The 19,396-nt window shown below is 71.6% G+C and overlaps 2 protein-coding genes across 2 annotated transcripts; one reads left to right on the top strand and one right to left on the bottom strand.

Moving 5' to 3' along the window:
- Window positions 1-5,022: 5,022 nt before the first annotated feature.
- PHRF1 (PHD and ring finger domains 1) lies at window positions 5,023-16,165 on the top strand. Its single transcript, XM_056131841.1, is given in 18 exon segments — window positions 5,023-5,137; window positions 5,225-5,320; window positions 6,071-6,264; window positions 7,388-7,471; window positions 8,073-8,194; window positions 9,152-9,249; window positions 9,359-9,534; window positions 9,621-9,750; window positions 10,813-10,916; window positions 11,627-11,808; window positions 11,971-12,090; window positions 12,316-12,467; window positions 12,705-14,604; window positions 14,606-15,045; window positions 15,136-15,293; window positions 15,388-15,636; window positions 15,721-15,849; window positions 15,930-16,165. Coding segments are annotated over 18 exon segments (4,572 nt in total). The 5' UTR covers window positions 5,023-5,043; the 3' UTR covers window positions 16,074-16,165.
- IRF7 (interferon regulatory factor 7) lies at window positions 16,139-18,382 on the bottom strand. The gene is given in 9 exon segments (XM_056131600.1): window positions 16,139-16,371; window positions 16,451-16,566; window positions 16,638-17,138; window positions 17,216-17,299; window positions 17,370-17,520; window positions 17,613-17,662; window positions 17,742-17,952; window positions 18,021-18,173; window positions 18,175-18,382. Coding segments are annotated over 9 exon segments (1,470 nt in total). The 5' UTR covers window positions 18,223-18,382; the 3' UTR covers window positions 16,139-16,215.
- Between the last annotated feature and the right edge of the window lie 1,014 nt (window positions 18,383-19,396).

Consider the following 19,396-nt stretch of genomic DNA (forward strand, 5'->3'; position numbering starts at 1 on the left):
GGCAGTGGCTGCCCTGCACCCGGAGTGCCCGCGCCGTCGGCCCCTCCCTCCGTCCACCGCGGGCGAGGGAGCCCCGGGCGCCCCTGCCCAGCCCGAGCGCCGGCGCCCTCCGGCCGGGCCGAGCCCCCTCCCCCGCCGCGCGTCACCTGCGACCCCGCGAGGGGCCGTCGCCTGCTCTCGGCCCAACTTCGGCGGCGGCGCGGCCCCGGCCGGCCCGCGGCCCCGCCCCGTATGCAAATGAGAGAGTTCCGCCGCCAATGGCCGTCGGGGCCGCGCCCGCCCCGCGGCGCCGCAGCCAATGGGCGCGAGGCGGGAGCGGACGCCCCGCCCAGCGCCGCGCGGCCCCCGGCGGGCGCGGCCGGCGCGTTCCTCTCGGCACGTCGGCCTGGGGCGGGGCCGCCACCTGCCCGGAACCCGCGGGGCCGCTGGGGTCCCCCTGGAGGGCCGGGGGCGGGGTGGGCCCGCCGGAGCCCTGGCCCTGGGCGCCCTGGGCGGACGCGTTCTGCGCGCCGCGGGGAGGTGGGCTCCTCGCCCCCCGCCCTCCCCCAGGCTGCGCCCGCCCGGGAGCTCTCTGGGCCCCGGGACACGAGCGGGAGCCCCCTTCCCTGCCTCCCCCGAATCTCTGCGGTGGGCGGCCCCAGTGCCCAGCAGAGCTTGGCCCTCCGGACCCCCACTGCGTCCGCCTCGCTCCCTGCAGGGACTGTCACTCGCAGTGAACGCGGGCGCCCAGCTGCTGTCCCATGCCATGGCCCGCCCCCCCAGCACTGCGTCCACCTCTTGTCCTCAAGTGACTTTCCTGCACCCCACAAAGCTTGGGTACTGGAGCCCCCCGGCTGTCCTCAGCCCTGGCTTGCTGGTCTCAGCAGCAGGAAGCCTGGGGAGGTTCCACTCAAGGCGGGTGGCGAGTGGGGTCGAGGGAGGGGCAGGGGCGCAGGGTGCTTCTGTATTTCTGGGGAGCACAGAAGTGGGTCCCTGTGCTGTGGCTTTCCCGAGGATCTTCAGGGCAAGGTGGGCAGGCAGAGCAGGGATGGGGGACTCCCTGCTCCCACCCCATCCTCCTGAAAGACCCCCAGCTGTGCCCCTGATTGGTGCTGGTCCCAGTCACCTTTGAGTGGAAAGGTGAGTCCAAAGGCGACCCCTAGTATAACTGAAACCCAAGCACAAAAATTTGTAAGTCTACAACTGTACCTCATGGTGTTTCACTAATAAAAATATTTTGCTCGAGTCACTGTCCTCCCGTTGTTCATCGATTTGCTCGAGTGGACCCAGTAACGTCTCCATCGGAGACTTTGTTGTTACTGTGTCTGGCATATCGAATACGTCACGGGGCGCTTGCCAGGCTCTGCCGCGCAGGCGAGATACTCTCGGTAGCTTGCCGGGCTCTCCGAGAGGAGCGGAGGAATCGAACTTGGGTTGGCCATGTTGGCTGCGTGCAAGGTAAACGCCCTACCGCTGTGCTATCGCTCCAGGATGGCCGAGTGGTCTAAGGCGCCAGACTCAATAAAAATTTAAGGAAAAAAAAAAAAAAACAAAGGCGACCCCTAGATCTAATTCCTGGGTCTCTGTGCCCTAAGAACTCGGCCCTGGGGGCAAACTCTTATTTGAAAAAGGGTCTTGGCAGGTGTGATTCCATGGGCCTTGAGATCGCTGGACGGGGTGCGGGGGGCTCCGTCCCAGCTGAGTCCTTGGAGGCAGGGCAGGCAGGGAGGAAGGGGTGTGTGATCAGGGGGACGGAGGCAGAATCTGGAGTGCCAAGGCCCCAGAAGCAGGGAGACAGGAAACAGTGCGCCTGGATTGCAGAGGGGGAACCCCCGGGACTGTGAGGAAATCCGTCCCGCTCAGCCCCCCCCCCATGAGGCCACGTGTTCCGGCCCCTCCAGTCCCAACTCAGGGGACACGCCCGTGTGTGGGCAACCAGTTCCTGCCCTGGACTGAGAGTCACACCGGCCTGCTGTGGGGGTGTCAGTGGGCAGGCGGGGGGGCGGAGGCCATCCGTGTGTGACAGCCTGCTGGAATGGGGGCTGGTTCTTTGGCAGCTTTGGGCCGTTCCTGGGAACTGACAGCCCCCCTGAAAGGTGTGGCCTGCGCTAATCTTGGCACCAACGACCCAGCTGCTGACTGGGAAAGCTGCAGGGGAGGGAGGGACCCCAAGGTGGCCCTAACGGTCCTTATCCTTCCCTGGAGGTCAGGGGACTGCCAGCCCTAACCCTCTTTGGGGCCCGCAGATCTAAGGGCCAGCAGGAGGCAGGGGTGGGCAGGGACTGGCCCCGCAAAGGGAAGGGGCTGCCCCTAACAGGACCTCAGCACCCGTGCTTTGGTTTGGGGGTCACACCGTGTGGTCCTTTGAACCATGTTCCCCGAGTGGCACAGGAAGAAACCTGCCCACATTCCCGCTGAACTGCAGACACCCAGGGCCAAGCAGCTGGCTGGGTCACCTGCCCAGATCACACCCTTTCTGGCCCCCATCAGGCTGGTGGCTCTGGGGGCCCCTCACTAGCTCCTATGTCCTTCCTGCCCCCAGAGCCCTCCTGGAGCCAAGTGCACCAACAAAAGGGGCAGCTTCCTCCCCCTGGTCAACTGCCCACCGTCCTCTGCACGCTCCCTCTGGCCACCGGCCACAGTGATCCCCACCACGCCTGGCAGCTGGCCGACCGCCTCTGGCTTCCCCACGCTGCCAGCCGCCACTCACTGCCCAGTGCCCTGCAGATTGGCACCTGCGACCGTGGGATGCTGGGGAACAGGTTGGATGCTCGTTACTCCCGGTCAGACGCCTGCGTTATTTTGTTTGTGTTTTGGGCCACACCTGGTGGTGCTCAGGGATCATTCCTGGCGGGACTCATGGGACCATACGTGGTGCCGGGGACCACACCCCAGCCAGCCACATCAGTCCTGTCCTCAAAATCTGCCAGGAAAGAGGGTATAGCGCTCCGGCCCTGCTTGCGTGAGTCTGGCTTCACCCCGGCAACGCAAGGACGGCATGAAGTCTGGGGGGGGGGGGCTGATCTCTTCCCACATCTGCGTGGCCCTCACCTGCGGTGGCCTCCTGGCTAGGGTGCTGGGCGATGACCCTGCCCTCTACAGGGTGGACACGAGAGATGCACGCGCTGGCCCTTCCCTGCTGCATTTGCTGAGCAGGGTCTAGCCAGTGCGCTAGGACTTAGGGACGGGACGGGCGGGACTGCGGGAGCGAACGGATCGCGCGGGGCTGCTCGTACCCGGGAGCACCGGGACCGCCGAAGCCGGAGACCCGCGGAACCAGCACAGCGGCCCCGTCGGGGCAGACCGGCGCGACGGCAACGAGCGACGGGCCCGGGGCTGGGACCTGGGGGAGGCGTGTCCTCCCGGGCGGGAGGCCGCTCCCATTGGCCGGGGGGGGGAAAACCTCCCGGGCGGAGGCTGTTCCCATTGGTCCGGTGCGCGACTCCGGGGCGGGAGGCCGCTCCCATTGGCCAGCGGGGGGAACCTCCCGGACGGAGGCCGTTCCCATTGGTCCGGTGCGCGACTCCGGGGCGGGAGACCGCTCCCATTGGTCCGGGGGCGTGTCCCCTCGGGCGGAGGCCCTTCCCATTGGCCCGGGACGTAACCTCCCGGGCGGGAGGCCGCTCCCATTGGCCCGGGGGCGTGTCCTCCCGGGCGGAGGCCATTCCCATTGGCCCGGGCGGTCCGGCCGTACCACCCGCCAGACGGGGGAGGACGGCGCGGGGCCGCCCGCTGGCGGGGGCTCAGCCGCGGCGAGTCGTGCCGGGGCGCCGTCTCCCGTCGCCGAGGCCCAGCACTAAGCATTGCGCCCCCTTTCCAAGCCTCGACGCCCCGACGGCGGCGGCGGCGGCGCCCCGCCCCGCCCCGGGCCTCCCTCCCGCGCCGGCGGCCGAGGCGCCGGAAGTCCGGGATGCACTTCCGGGTCGCGGAGCGCGCGGCCGAGGCGGCGGCGGCGGCGGCGGCGGCGGCGCCCGGGCCTAGTCGCGCTCTCGCTCGGGCGGCGGCGACGGCGGCGGCGGCGGCGGCGGCGGGAGGCCCCGGGGCGCGCGGTGCCGGGTAGGTGCGGGCGCCTTGGCCGGGCCCCGCCGCCGCCGCCGCCGCGCGCGCGCTTTGTCTGGGCCCGGCCGCCGCGCCGAGGCCTCGGGCCCGGCTGTCAGCGCGCGCGGCCGGGGCGCGGGCCCCGCGGGGCGTGGAGCCCGGGGTCGCCCCGGCAGGCCGCCCCCCCGGTCCCGGGCCCGAGCCCCCCGCTCCGGGCTGCTTGGGGCAGGGCCGCCGGTGGCCCGCAGAGGCGGGGTCCGCCCGGGGCGCGGGCTGGAGCGCGCTTGCCCGGGGGGCTCCGGCGGCGGAGGGGGTCCTGGGGGGCCCGGGGGGTCCTGGGCGAGCTGCTGGCGCAAGCCCCGTGGCTGTGCGGCGCGCCCGGGCTGGAGGAGCTGCGCCCCTTCGCGGCCCGCTGCCCCCAGCAGTGCCCCCTGGGGTCCCGGGCCCAGGGCTACTCCCGGGTGTGCGGGTCACAGGCGTCAGGGACGCGGGAGGCCGCTGGTGCCCCGGGTGGGCGGCCAGCCGGCATCTCAGTGGGTGCCCCGGGGGCCACGGAGAGCCCACCTGGGCATGGCCCGGCCGGGCAGGCGGTGGTGCCCCTGGGCGCTGGGCCCTCCTGGCGCTCCCTGCCGGGCTGCGGCACCTGGCATTGGGGTATGATAGGCCCCCCGAGGGTGACACCGCTGGTTTCTGTCCCTCCTGCCCGCGAGCTGCACCCTGGCTTGCGGGCTTAGAACCCACCCTCGCCGGGCAGGCGGGCCGCTGGGGCCCTGCTCGTGGCACGGAGGGCCGGCCGGGCCACTGGGTGAGAGGTCACCCAACTCGGGTCACCTGGGGCACCGGGGTGTCGCTGGGTGAGACGGGGAGCAGCCCTAATCTGGGGCCAGAGTTCACGCGTCCGTGGGGAGGAGGCCGGGAGGGCGAGGCCAGCTCGGCGTTGCTGCTGTCTGGGGGTGCGGGTCCCCGAGGCCGAGAGGGGCCTCACGTGGCCCTGGTCTGTTGCAGAGCCAACCCCGATGACCAGTGATGGAGGAGGACAGCCGGGACGAGCTCGCGGAGCAAAGCGCGGCGCCGGATGGACGCGTGCGCCTCAGCCCGGCCGCGGTGGCCAGTGATGCGGGTGAGGCCCTGTCCAGGGCGGGCGGGCGGGGTGGGGGAAGGGCCCCCCCCCCCCCAGTGCGGGCTCTGACGCCTCCCCCCTGTCTAGAGAGCGGCAGCGGCGGGGACTCTGACGATGATTTGGGCAGCGAGTACAGCGCGGCCACCGAGGACGAGGACGAGGCGGCCCTGGAGGAGGGATCTGGTGAGCCGGTGCCCTCACCCCTGCCCACCGCGGCCTCGGGTCCAGGAGTCGATTTGAAGATGGCACGAAATGACGATGAAGCCCGTGAGCTGGGTGTGCCCAGAGCCAGCATTGCCAGACCCACTCGCACCCACCCGGCACACGCCCACACCCCGAGGTCACGGCAGCGTCTCACGGGGCGGCTGACCCCCAGCAGTGGGGCCAGGATCAGCCGCAGAGGGCACTCTCGAACCCCAGAGCCATGGCATGCGGTCCCCGTCCCTTGCATGGCCGGGCTGTGGCAGAGACCAGGCACTGCAGGGAGAGGGTCACTGTCCCTGCACTGCCCGGCCATGGTGGAGACCGGGCATTATCGGTCATTATTCCTGCACAGCCCGGCGGTGTGGAGACTGGACTGCGGGGGTCACTGTCCCTGCTTTCTTGCCCCGGGGCTGTCCCACGGCTGCTGGGTCCCCTGTTTCCGGGTGCCCATGGTCCCCAGGGCCGGGAGTTTCCAGCATGCAGCCCGTGGCTCCTGCTGACCCAGAGCGAGGCCCCCAGGAGGGAGGGACTTGCTGTCTGTTCCCAGGCTGGCCTGGGGGACCCTGTAGGGGGGTGGCTGGGGTGGACGGGTCCTGGCCCAAGCAGCGGGCAGAGTCCTGAGTGCACGAGGCGTGTGTGTGCGCGCGCGCATCAGGCCTGCACAGAGAGCAGAGCCTGTGACCCCCGGTCCCCACTCTCCCGCTGACTCCATCTCCTCTCGGTCCGCAGATTCCGAGGACGAGGAAGATGACGGGGCGCTGGCAGCGGCTCTGGGGCCTCTGGAGCCGGAGGGCTCCTTGCACTCGGACGACGACTCTGAGAGCTGCCCCATCTGCCTCAACCCCTTCCGGGACCAGGCCCTGGGCACCCCGGAGAGCTGCGCCCACTACTTCTGCCTGGACTGCATCATGGAGTGGTCCAAGGTGAGCTGCTGGCCGCTCTGGGGCACCCGGCGGCAGAGATGGCCCTGGCGAGGTCAGGTGTTTCTTGCTTCCTGGTGGTTGTCCGGGTGCGGTTAGTGCTCCCAGGCTGGGGTTCCACTAGCCCTGCCCGCCCCAGGCAGGAGGTGCCCCTCAGCATCTGGGCTCGCCCTGGGCTCGGGGCTGCCTGCTGGGGACAGGCGTGCCCTGTGGGCTCCAGACTCAGCTGGTTTCAGCACGGGGGTCCCTCTGAGATGAGGGGGCGACAGAGCGTCCGGGAAGGGCGTTTGCCTCGCACAGGGGCCACCTGGGTGCGATCCCCGGCATCACATAATGCTCCTGAGCCCACCGAGTGGTCCCTAGCACAGAGCCAGGAGCCCCAAAATGAAAAGCGTGGGTGGAGACATGCAGGAGCCCCCCTTCTGTCCCTGGCATCTGATGGTCCCCCAAATACTCCTGGGCACCCCCAGAGAGACGCTTCGGGGGCCCGCCATTGTTGCTCCAGGCCCCTTGTGGTGCTGGTGCTGCCAGGGCCCACGTGGGGAGCCACAGGGGTTGGCCGTCTCCGTTGCCTTTCGCTGGGGCAAATGGGGTAAAGGCAGTGAATGCCGGGGCGGGGGGGGGCTTCCTGGAACATCGCTGGAAGGACCAGAGGTCAGGGCGCGTGGGCAGTGAGGGCCAGCACGGGCTGGGAGTGCTGGGGACGATGAGGGGACGGGGGTCTGAAAGCGCATGACTGCTGCCATCGTGCAAGCGAGACCACACTGGGGCTGTGTTGGGGTCCCGGGGCTCACGGGTGGGCAGGGGCCAGTGGGTCAGCTGCCGTGCCCAGAGGCCGCACGGCCTGTGCCGATGCCGAGGTGACAGAAGCCGTTTCCGGCGGAACTGCGGCTCTGGGCAGCCGTGCTCACGCCAAGCTAGGTCCCACGGGTGTGAGCGGGCAGGTGGCGGGCGAGTGCTGTCGCCGTCGTCCCGAAAGCAGCGGGCAGCCAGACCGGCCTCCTCCTGCTGGGCTTCCTGTCCCTCTGCCTGGGCGTGTGGAGCGGAGAAGCGTGCGGCTCAGGGGCGTTGTCGGGAGGGTCACGGTGGCGGGGAGGCCGCCTCCTGAGCGCGTCGTTTGTCACAGAACGCCAATTCCTGCCCCGTGGACCGCACGCTGTTCCAGCACATCTGCATTCGGGCTGAGTTCGGCGGGAAAGTCCTGAAGAAGGTGAGAAGCCCCCAGCATCGGCGCGTGCTGGTGTCAGGGCCGGGTCACGGGTGGGCTGCAGTTCTCGTCGCAGGAGGGGGCACGGGCCCGGCTCGGCACGACACCCAGTGTAGGTTGTGGACAGACCGAGACGCCCCGCTGTTTAGTCCCGGGAAGGGCCACAGCGCCAGGCCCACACCCTGGACAGGGTCCCGCCTAGGACACCCCAAACATCTTACCTTGGCTTTCGGGCCGCGCACGGTGATTGTCGGGAGCTGCTCCCAGTCTGCTCCCAGGACTCCTCCCCGCTGTGCTCGGGGCCAGCGTGGGGTTAGGGTTGGCCGCTACTCCCCCGCTCCCTGCCATCCCTGTGGCTGGCCCGGAGCCCGTTTCCCAAGTGTATCCGCCAGTGTGCGCATGCACCCGCCTTCCGTGTGCCGAGTGCATGCCTTAGTGTCTGCCAGGTTCTGGTGGTCTGCGGGTAAGGGCTGAGGTCTGTGCCGCGTCCACAGCTGTCCACACCCGCGGGCCCTGCTTTGCTCTCTGCTGAGCCCTTTTCCCACACGCTGCACCCCCGGGGCTGCCGGGGCGGCCTCGGCGCTCAGCGGGCCTCCCTCTCCAGGTCCCGGTGCAGAACGCTGCGGCCCAGGCGGCGGAGGAGGAGGAGGACCCGACCTTCTGCGAGGTGTGTGGCCGGAGCGACCGCGAGGACCGCTTGCTGCTGTGCGATGGCTGTGACGCAGGGTGAGTGTGGGCCGAGCCCTGACACGCTCGTGCCAGGATCAGGGACCCTCTTCCCCCCACAGGCGCCATGGTGGGCAGCCGGGCCCCGACGCTCAGAGGCTTCCTTGGTGACTGGGGCCCGTCACGCCCTGGCCGTCTCCCCGGGGGCAGGCACTCATCTCTGGCACAGCGTCGCCGTGAGCGGCCGCCTGCCCACTTGTTGGGTCGTGGGGTCAGGGCGCAGCTGCCTCCCTGCCGTCCTCTCCTGCCGTGCGTTCCATCTGGGAGACGGGGCTAGAGCCCCCGAGCCGCACAGCGACCCGGCCAGCGCTGCCCTTTGTGGGTGTGTCTGCTCCACTCCGCACAAGCCGGGGCTCTGGGGCAGCGGTATGGACGCTGCCCGCAGCACTCAGAGTGGCCTAATCCCTGGGCAGTTGCCGCCTCTGCAGCGGGTGGTGTGGGGGCTATGCCCAGGGGGGCTGTCGGGGGTCCCTGGTTCCCGGGAGAGCTCTCGAGTTTTTTCTTTTTTGCTTTTTGGGTCACACCTGGCGACTCACAGGGGTTACTCCTAGCTCTGCACTCAGGAGTTACTCCTGGCGATGCTCAGGGGACCATATGGGATGCTGGGAATCGAACCCTGGTTGGCCGCGTGCAAGGCAAACACCCTCCCCGCTGTGCTGTTGCTCCAGCCCCGAGCTCTCGAGTTCTGTCCTTCGCCTCAAGACCGGAGGGCTGCAGCCGCACCCCACAGGAGGCTGCCCTGGGAGACAGGCCCGCGCACACCCTGGCGGGCAAGACTACGCCTCCTGAGCATCTCAGGCACCTGGTCTTGGGGTCTGCGTGTGCAGACACCCCCCAGAGCCCAGTGCTCCCGGAATAGGGGAGCCAGATGTCGACGTTCGGTTCCTGCACCCGAGCTGAGCTGGCGGGCCGGTGCAGCCCTCAGCACACCGTGTGGTAACGGCCCGGTTCCCCCAGGTACCACATGGAGTGCCTGGACCCCCCCCTGCAGGAGGTGCCGGTGGATGAGTGGTTCTGTCCGGAATGCGGGGGCCCCGAGGCGGCTACCGCGGCTGGTAAGGCGCTGCCCTGGCCGGGGACTGCCCTGCCGTCTGGACGGGGGTGGCGGCCACGTGGTCCCCAGGGCAGCCCCGTGCCCTGCCCAGCGGTCACTGCTTCCTGCAGACGCGGGCTCGGGGAGCGAGGACGAGGTGTCCCTGCTGCTGGCTGACGTGGTGCCCACCAGCAGCCGCCTGCGGCCCCGCCCCGGCAGGACCCGGGCCATCGCCAGGACGCGGCAGAGCGAGCGGGTCCGCGCCAACGTGAACCGGAACCGGCTGTCGACGGCCAGGAGCATCGGGGTGGGTGCGGGGCGCGGGAGGCGGGCGAGCGCGGTCTTCCCCGTGCCGGCGGGAAGGGGTCCACGCTCACCCCTGTCATGTGTTAGCAGGTCCCGAGGCACCTCATGTCCTCGCTGCTGGACGAGACCATCGAAGCCGTGGCTGCTGGGCTGAGCACTGCAGTGTACGAACGCCCCCTGACACCCCGCGCGCCCCTCAAACGGAGGAGGAAGACAGGTGGGCCTGGGCCCCGGCTGCCGGGGGTCACTCCCGGTGGCTCAGGACCGTGACTAGTGGCGGGATGGCACCTGGGTCGACTGCGCGAGGGGCCGGCACTGCCCGCCATGCTCGCCCTGCAGCCGAATCCTGTGTTGGCGCCAGGCTTGTCCGCAGCCCCGGGCCTTGCTGGCCGCGGTGGTGTCTGTGGGTGACGCTCGTGTCTGGCTTTGTGGGGCTCCAGTGTGGCCCCTTTTCTTGTTGGGGGCACTGGGGGCTGGGCTGTCCCAAAGAGCCCTTCCCGCCGCCTCCAGGGTAGCCTGGCCACGCGGTGGGGCAGGCTCGGTCTGGACAGGCTGCGTGACCTCAGTGGCCGAGGGCTCAGACGTCTCGGACCTTGGCCCGCGGCAGAAGCCAGCCCGTTGCCGTGTGGCTCCCTCAGCAGTGCGCTTGGGCCTCGTCTTCACAAGCCCCTTGAGGCTTCCTCCAGCCCGGGGGCTCTCAGATGTGGGCGCCCTCGGGGCGTCCATGCCCCCAGAAAGGATGGGTCACCACCGAGTGTCTGGGCCGCCCTTGGCCCGGAAGTAGCCATCAGAATGGAAAGTTCTAATTGTGTCACAAATGCGATAGAATTTTTCTCCAGCGGCCGAGCCGAGTCCAGAGAAGCGTCCCGGGGCTGCTGGCCTGGCTCGGTGTGTGGGGGTGAGGCAGCGGGTTTCCCGGAGGAGGCGGCCGACAGGCTCTCCTGGGGCCCCGAAGATGCCGCCGGCCACACACGTGGTTCTGGCTCTCGAGTCCTGGGGTGTCCACTGCTCCCGTGACTCGTCCCCACCGGGCCCCCTGATGGCCGAGGCGGCTTCTGTGGCCTGTCCGTCCGGACAAGGCGGGGCGCGACTGGGGCGTCTCCTGGGGAGTCTCCGCCGCCGCGGTCCCCCCGCCGCGACGCCCAGGCTCTTCCCGACTGCTCGGCCCAGAGTCGCTTCTGAAGTGCCGTCTCGTGGGCCTGGCCTCCCCTGCCCAAACCCAAACTGCACATCGGGGGCCGCCGGGGTGGGTCGAGCGCGGGCTTTGTCTGTCTTTCAGGCCGACGCAAGAAGGCGCAGGCCAAGTCGGGGCGGAGCCGGGGCGCCAGGACCAGGACTAAGAAGCGCCAGGGCCGCGCCAAGAGGCGGGGGAGATGCCCCAAGGTAGGGCTGCGCCCGGGTCTGAGGAAGGGCGTGTGGGCCAGGGGCTCTGCTGAGGGACTTGCCCCCGGTCCCAGGAGGTAGAGATCTCCGCACAGTGCTCACTCTCCCGTGACGCTGGTGCGTCAGAGCACGTTGGGCGCGAGCCTGCACTCCAGGGCCTTTTGGGGGTCCCGCGTGAGGTGGCAGGGGTTCCTGTGTGGTAGAATCAGTTGAGGAGTGGAGGCGGCTTCTGTGGGAGGCGAGTGAGTTCTGAAGCCTGTGTCGATGGAGGGAAGGCGGTTCCTGTGTGAGATAGAAGCAGCTCCTGCATGGGGTGGCCGCAGTCCAGGGTGAGGCGGTGGCGGTTCCCGTGAGGTGAAGTCGGTTCCTGGGCGAGGTGGAAGCGGTCTCGTGTGAGGTGGCACAGTGCTCGCACGTGAGGCACAAGTGTCCCGTGGGAGGTGCAGGCAGTGCTGGTGTGGGTATTGGCTGCATCTTGTTCCAGTGTGGTCTGTGCTGGCCCGTGTGGCCCCTGGACACGTCCCTGCCCTCCCCCAGACACCAGCACAGGGAGCCTCAGTTTTTCTCGGGGTCTTGGCTTCTGGCGGAAGAACAAAGGCTGCCTCTGGGGCTCGTGGGGGCTGGGCCTGCTGAAGTCACGGGGTCTCCGGGGGGCGGTGTGTGCGTGGGGCGCCGCTCGCTCCATCCACACTGCCCCCGTTCTGCTCCAGAATGAAGTCACCGCCCGCTCCCGCATCGCCAGAACGCTGGGGCTCCGCAGGCCAGCCCGCGGCGCCTGCATCCCCGCCGTGCACAAGCCCGCCGAGCCCTCGCTGGGCCTGATGCGGGCCGACATCGGGGCTGCCTCCCTGTCTCTCTTTGGGGATCCCTATGAGCTGGACCCCTTCGACAGGTGATTGTGGGGGGCCTGGGAGCTCCTTCCTTTTCCCCGGAGGGGGGGCGAGCTCCGTCGCCGGGGTGAGCTGAGGAGATGGGTCTCCAGCCTGTGCCCTCAGGGCCCCAGTCTTGGGTCAGGTGGCATCACCAGCGCCTTTGTCCGTGTCTCTGCTGGCAGTGGTGAAGACCTGTCTCCACACTCTGCCTCCCCGCTGGGCACCAAGAGGACGGCGCTGTCCCGCTCGGCCCTGCGCTCACACCAGCCTGTGGCCAGGCCACTCTCCATGGGCATCTCCAGGTGCGTCCGAAGTCTGCACTGGCCCCCAGTGTGTCAGTACCTGGTGCTGTGGGGTGTGTCCACTCTCAGCTGGCTGGAAGAAGCGTCTGGAAGGTTGAACTGCTGCACCCCAACTTCCGGAGCTCTCGCCTTTTCCCAGAGGGTTCCTGCCTGGCATCCGGTTTGCGGCGCACCGGGTACAGGGTAGGGTTGCCCACCGGCCCCCAAATCTTGGTCTACTTGCAGGAGGGCCGTTCCCGCGGCAGCGCCCGAACCGGAGGTGGACGCCCCTGTCCCTGACCTGCTGGGAAGTATTCTGTCTGGCCAGAGCCTCCTGATGCTTGGCAGCGCCGACGTGTTCATCCACCGGGATGGGTCCCTCAGCGCCAAGCGCTCGGGTGCGTGCCGTGTCCGTGCCCCTTCCCGCTCTCCTCCCACACAGACGCCCACGTGGACACACACCCGCACACACATGTCTGCACAAACACTGGGCCCCCGACACACGCGCACAGTTGCCCGCACACGTACCCCGTACATGCCCTCTCCCACGCACACCTCCCCACGAACACAGGCACACACACGTCTCCACAGCCCTGCAGTGCCGGGACTGACAGCCTGGCGCTTCTCTCTTCTAGCTCCAGTTTCCTTTCCACGCGCCTCCGCGGGGCCGTCCAAAGCTGGGGGAGGCTGTGGGGCTGGGCACTCGCCCAGCCCAGACAACAGGCCGCAGAGCTGGGGGTCGAGCCCTCCGGACCAGCCCCTCCCAGGCACGCGCCCACCCCTGCCAGCCCCCACCTGCGTCCCGACCGTGAAGCTGAACTCCTCAGGGACACCCAGGCGTCAGACTCCGATCACGTCGGCCGTGAGCAGGCCCGGCTTGAAGCCCAGCGAAGGTCCCTGCGTACGGGGCCATGGCCGGCCGGCCCCACCCTTCCAGGCCGCGTCTTCCAGGGCCCCCGGGTGTGGCTCCAGGTCCCCCACGGACGGCGCTACCCGGCAGGCCCCGACCCGGCCTCCCCGGACGGACATCTCCCTGCTGCCACGGATACCAAAGATCAGGAGAGAGGAGAGTGGGGGCCCGCGGGGGGCCACTGCCCCCGCGTGCGGGCAGCACGTCGAGCTCCCCAGCTCCTGCATCAGCCGCCTGACGGGCAAGGAGGGCCCGGGGCAGCCTGCTCGTGGCACCCGGGCCGAGGGCGAACCCAGCAGCCGGGGCCCGCAGGAACCCAGTGCCCAGGCCGGCGGCTCCCAGTCTCTGGCCCCGCGGGCCCCCTGCAGAGGGAAGGGGGCCACCTTCGAGAGCTTCAGGATCAACATTCCCGGGAACACGGCACACGCCGGCTGCGCGGCGAGCCCTGGCTTCTGCAACACCTTCAGGCCCGTGGACAGCAAGGCGCAGCGCAAGGAGAACCCGGCGCCCCTCTTCTCCATCCGCAAGGCCAAGCAGCTCAAGAGCGAGATCTACGACCCCTTCGAGCCCACGGGCTCCGACTCCTCGTCCGCGGACGGCAGCCCGGAGCGCCTGGGCCAGGGCCTCCTGCCCTCGGAGATCACGCGCACCATTTCCGTGGGCAGCCCCCAGGCGCCCGCCGAGCACCAGGCCGTGCGCTGCGTCACCTCCTACACTGTGCAGAGCGGCTTCGGGCCGGGCCCGCGCTCCCCCGGCAGCCCCGACAGCCCCGGGCCCGCCGCCCCACCCGCGCCCTGGGATGACGCGGACGGGCCGCCCCGCAGCTCCTTCTTCGGCTCCGAGGAGCGGACAGTGACCTGCGTGCCCGTCGGCGAGCCGGAGCCCCCGCAGACCACCCACCGCATCGTGGAGCTGCACGCCCCGACCCCGTCCCCGTCCCCGTCCCCGTCCCGCTCCCGCTCCAGGTCCAGCTCCCGCGGCCGGAAGGCGGCCAAGAAGCAGCGGGCGGGGCCCAGGGAGCACCGCAGGACGCGCTCGCGCTCCCGCTCCGGGGACAGGAGCTCGCGCTCGGCCTCGCTGGCCCCCGGCGAAGAGCACGGCCGGAGGCCCCGGGCCCACGCGCGCAGCCGCCGGTCGTCCAGCGAGCACTCGAGCAGCCGTGAGCGCGCCCGGCGCAGGAAGGCCAAGGCCCGCAGCAAGGAGAGGAAGAAGAGTTCCGGCTCCCACGGCCGGCGCAGGGCCCGCTCGGGCAGCCCGGGCAGCCCCGCGCACGGCAGCCGGAGGAAGAGGCCGCGGGCCCGGGGCAGCTCGCCCCCCAGCAGCCTGGACCGCGGCCGGCGCCACCGGCACCAGCGCGAGAGGAGCCGGGAGCGGCCCAGGGAGAGGCCGAGCTCCCGCGACCGCAGGAAGCGCAGGTCGCGCTCTCCGAGCCCGGAGCACCGGTCGCGGGAACAGCGGCGCCCCCACTCCCGGGAGAAGCGGCCGCGGGCCCGCTCCCCCGAGAGGAAGCCGGCGGTCGCGCCCACGTCCCCCCAGCCGGAGCAGCCCACGCCGGGCAGCGAGCCTCCTGCCAAGCCCCCCGTCTGGCCCGAGGGAGGCGCTGCGCCCGAGGGGCCCCAGGCGGACGGGCCCCCGCAGGACCCCCCCGGTCCCAGAGCCGGTGGCCGAGTGTCCCCCCGAGGACCTGGATTACGGCGACACTGTGGAGGCAGGGCACGTCTTCGAGGATTTCGCGAGTGACACCCTCCTCCTGCAACTGGACGACATGAGCTCCCCCCCATCTCCCGAGAGCTCCGACTCCTCCCCGGAGCGGCCACTCCTGCCGCCACCTCCCCAGGCCCCGGCCAGCATCCAGAGGGAGGGGGTCCCGCCCCCCGGAGAGAGCTTGGCGCCACCACCTCCCCGGCAGGATGCCGTCGAGCCCCCTCCCAGCAGCCCCGCTCCGCCGCTTGGGGGCCCTGCCGTGGGGCCCCTGGAGGAGCCGGGGGCGCCCCCCCTGCTGCGGGGCCGAGCGCTGGTGAAGAGGGTCACGTGGAACCTCCAGGAGGCGGGGGACAGAGGCCTGCGTGAGTGGGGTCTGTCCCGGGGCCCAGCTCCCTGGAGCTCGGGGGGTGCCCTGGAGCCCCCAGTCCCACCCTCCCCGTGTCTGCCCTCAGGGACGCCGATTCCCAGGCTGCAGAAGCTGCCCCAGGAGGGGGCCTGGGAGCCGGAGGAGGGGCCCCGTCCAGCCCCCCAGCAGGCCCCCTTCTTGGAGCCGCTGCCTCCCGGCCCTGTGTTCCCGGAGCCCGGCTTCCCCACAGCCAGCCCCTCTCAGGTGCGTGTGCGGGCGGGTGGGGCCGGCGGCCGCTATCTCCCCCCCCTTCCCTCACCCCCCCCACAGGCGCTCAGGGCCCCGGCCTGTCCCCCAGGTCTACAACCCCAGCCTGCCTGCGGCGCCGGCGCTGCCCCCCAGCAGTCTCCCCTCCGCCGCGGCCAGCCAGCCCATGGTCCAGTTCATCCTGCGGGGCAGCCTTCCCCCGGCCGGCGGGGTCGCGGCGCCCAGCCCTGTGCCCGGGCCCACCGCAGCCCCCGAGCCGGCTGGCCACACCGCCGCCAACAACTCGGAGGAGAGGACGGCACCCCCGCGGCCGGCTGCCGAGAAGGCCAAGAATGAGGAGGTGAGCCCCCGGGCCCGCGTGGTGGCGGCGGCGGCCCCAGGCCCCCAGGTGCCAGGCCGGCCGGTCACAGGTGTGTCCCCTCAGTACATGAAGAAGCTGCACACGCAGGAGCGGGCTGTGGAGGAGGTGAAGCTGGCCATCAAGCCCTTCTACCAGAGGCGCGAGGTGACCAAGGACGAGTACAAGGACATCCTGCGCAAGGCCGTGCAGAAGGTGGGCCGGCGGGGGCACGCCCACCCTGGGACCCGGGCCCGCGCGCCCGGGCTGTGGGTGACCGTCTGCCCCTCCCCCAGATCTGCCACAGCAAGAGCCGGGAGATCAACCCGGTGAAGGTGGCGCACCTGGTGAAGGCGTACGTGGACAAGTACCGCCACATGCGCAAGCACCGGCGGCCCGAGGCCGGCGAGGAGCCGCCCGCCGCGGGCGCCCAGGGCTGAGGCCGGCGGGCAGCACCGGACTTTTTTATATGTACGTGACAGACACGGTTTCCATTGTGTTCTAATTTATCAAACACGGATTCTCTTTCGGAGCGGGGACTGCTTTCGTGTGCCGGCGGGGGGGCGGCAGCGGGAGGGCCGGCTAGGCGGGCTGGCCCAGCTCCATGAGCAGCTGCTCCAGGTCCTCGAACAGGCTGTTGCCACTGGACAGGCAGAGGCCGAGGTTGCCGCTGTCCAGCGAGGACGCGCCTTCGCGCTGCGCGGCCTCCAGAAGGGCCCGGCACAGCCTGGGTTCCAGCTGCGGACACAAGGGGAGTCCATGGGGCCGGTGGGCCACTGCCCCCTCCCCCACGCCCCCGGGGCCCCGAGCCTCCCACCTTCACCAGCACCAGGTGCTTCTCCTTGGGCCTGCGGGCCGACAGGTCCTGCCCGAAGCCGAGGTAGATGGTGCAGCGGGGGGAGCCCCCGCGCTGGGCCCTGAACTCCAGCAGCTCTGTGGGGCGAGGGGCCGTCAGGACGGGGTGGGGGGCGGGCCGGGCCGGGGCGGGCAGGCCCTTCACGCACCTTGGTAGAAGTAGCTGAAGTCGAAGATGGGGGTGTCGGAGTTGCGCTCCAGCAGCTGGGGGGGCGTGGGGGGGCTGCTGGAGCCCGGGGGCCCCCCCAGCTCCCAGTACACCTTGCACTTGCCCCGGCGCCGCGCCCTCAGCTCCGGCCCCCGCAGCTCGAGCTGCAGGCCGGGCTCCACGTGCCGCAGCACCTGCTCGGTGTACGCCAGCTGCTTCTGGTCGGCCAGCTCGGCGGGACTGGGGAAGGCCACGCACTGGGACTCGGGGGCAGCCGGGCCGGGGTCCCCGTACAGGAGGACACAGCTGGGCCGACTCACCACCTCCTGCAGCACCGTGCGGCCCTTGTACATGATGGTCACGTCCAGGACTCCCAGCTGGGCCGGCAGGTGCACCCCGGAGCCCCAGGGCCCGGCCAGCGGCTCCGCGGCCCCCGCTGCTGTGGAGGGCACTGTGCCGGGGGCCACTGCCAGGGGCCAGGGCTCCGGGACCGGGGCGGGGCCTGCAGGGAGAGACAGGGGCAGGCCTGAGCTGGCCTGGCGAGCCCCTCCTCCGCACCTCCCAGAGGCTCGTCCTCACCTGCCAGCGGGACCTGGGGCAGGGGCCTGCAGGGGGGGGCCACGTCCGCTACCCAGGGCAGGTCCAGATCCTCAGCAGTGGGCGCTGGCCGGGTGGAAGAGACTGTGGTTACCCTGCCCGGCCACGCCCTTCCCACGGCCGCCCCTGCACTCACCCGGCGGCGCCACCCACGCGGCGGCATCCAGCAGGTGGGCCTGCAGGCTGCCCTGCGGCACTGCCTGGAGGAAGGGGCCTGCGGGGGCGCTGGGGGCGCGGGCCTCCGGCGGCTCCCGCGCCTCGGCCTGGCCTGGACAGGGCAGCGCCTCCTGCAGGGTAGAGGCGCCTGCGTCAGCCGCCCGCGGGGGCGCAGGAGCCCCCCTCGCCCCCGACCTCAGGCGGAGAGCCGGGGCTGCCTTACCCGGGCGGGGGGCGCCGCGGCGGGGAGCGCCTCCGCGGGAACGCTCGGCCCTGGGGAGGGAGGACGCGGTCAGCTGCGAGGGCCGCGCCGCCCGGGCCCGGGGGGACCTGCGGGCGCGCCAGCCCTCACCTCTGCAGCCCGCCTCCGGGCTGAGCCCGAAGACTTTGTGCGGGTCCCTCTGGTCCCCGGAGTTGTCCTGGAGCATCACGAAGCGGCGCGTGCTGGTCAGCGCGCAGCGGAAGTTGGTCTTCCAGCCGGCGCGGTGCGCGCTCTCGGGCGCCCAGCGGTCAGCGCTGCCGGGGCCGCCGGGCGGCCAGCGCCCGCGCGCCACGGCCCAGGCCTGGGGGGACGGAGGGCGTGGGCCTGCGGCCGTCGTGGGGCAGCCCCCCCCCGCGGCGGGGCGCCCACCTTGAAGATGCGCGCGTCGGCCTCGCTCAGGTCCTTGTGCCCGAAGTGCTTCCAGGGCACGCGGAAGCGCGTGCGGGCGGCGTCCAGCCAGCGCAGCCCGTCGTAGCGGCCGCTGCTCACCTCGCGCAGGAGCCAGTCCCCGAAGCGCAGCCGCGCGGGGGGCGCGGGGCCGCGGGGCCCACCTCTCGGGGCGCAGGGCCATGGCTCCGCGCAAGGCCCGCGGTCCCGGGGTGCGGGTCACGGGCGTGCACGAGGGCGGTGGCCGAGCGAGCGTGGCCACGGGATGTGACGGCAGATGCGGCGGTGCCCACACGTGCGGTCACAGGTGTTGCGCCAGCGTCGGGCCTGGACGGGGGCGCGCAGGCCGGACCCTGCGGAGACACGACGAGCCGGTGGCGCGGAGGGGCGGGCCGGGAAGCGGAACGGCGGGGCGCGGGGAAACGAAACCGAAGCGAAGCCCAAACGGCCGCCCGCCCGGGGACCCCGGGGACCCCGGGGCTCCCGGCCCCCGGCCCGGCCGCTCCGGGCGCCCCGCGCCCCGCGCCCCGGACGCCCCCTCCCCGCCCCGCCCCCGGCCCCGCATGCCCGCAGCCCGCCGCGTGGCCCCGGTCCGGTCCGCGGCCCCGGCCCACATCGGAGCTCGCCGCCCCGCTCCCCAGCTCGGGCTCCGCGGGGTGCTGCGCCCCAGTACCTGGAAGTAGCAGCCGGCGATAAGCAAAGTTTCGCCGCGGAGCCCCCGAGAAGCGCTTTTATCCGGGCGCGGAGGGGCGGGGCGATCGGAAGGTGGGGCCGGAATCGGGCGGGGCGATTGGCGGGCGGGGAGGAGTGGGCGGGGCCGGCGGAGGAGGAGTGGGCGGGGCTGGCGGAGGAGGGCGGCCGACGCGGTGGGCGTGGCGTGGCCTGGCTAGGGAGAGCGAGGGCCGGCGGGGCGGGGCCGGCGCGGCTGTGGGCGGGGCTAACGAGGGCGGGCCGCGGGAGGGGTGGGGCGAGCCCTGACGGGGCGGGGCCAGCGCGGCTGGGGCGGGGCGAGGGCGGGCCAAGGAGGGCGGGGCGGGCCAAGGAGGGCGCGCGGCGGGGCGGGGCCCCGCGGGAGTCACAGGGCGGCCCTGTGTCCAGTCTTGTGACCGAGTGCACGCAGTGCCCGGCTGGCCGAGGGCTGAGCCGGACCTGCAGGAACCTGGGAATTGAGCCCCGCCCACAGCACCGGGCCTTTCGCGGACAGGGTCGCGTGGGAGGAGAGCACGCTGTCCCCAGAAGCTTGAGTCCTGGGTTGGGGGCCCGCAGCAGCTGTGCCCGGGGGTCACTTCTGGCACCTGCCAGACCAGCCCTGGCCTCTCCTCTGCCCTGCACACATCCGATTCCACGGAGTGCCCTTC

Source organism: Sorex fumeus, unplaced genomic scaffold, assembly GCF_029834395.1.
Source record: "Sorex fumeus unplaced genomic scaffold, SorFum_2.1 ptg000093l, whole genome shotgun sequence".
Taxonomy (NCBI): domain Eukaryota; kingdom Metazoa; phylum Chordata; class Mammalia; order Eulipotyphla; family Soricidae; genus Sorex; species Sorex fumeus.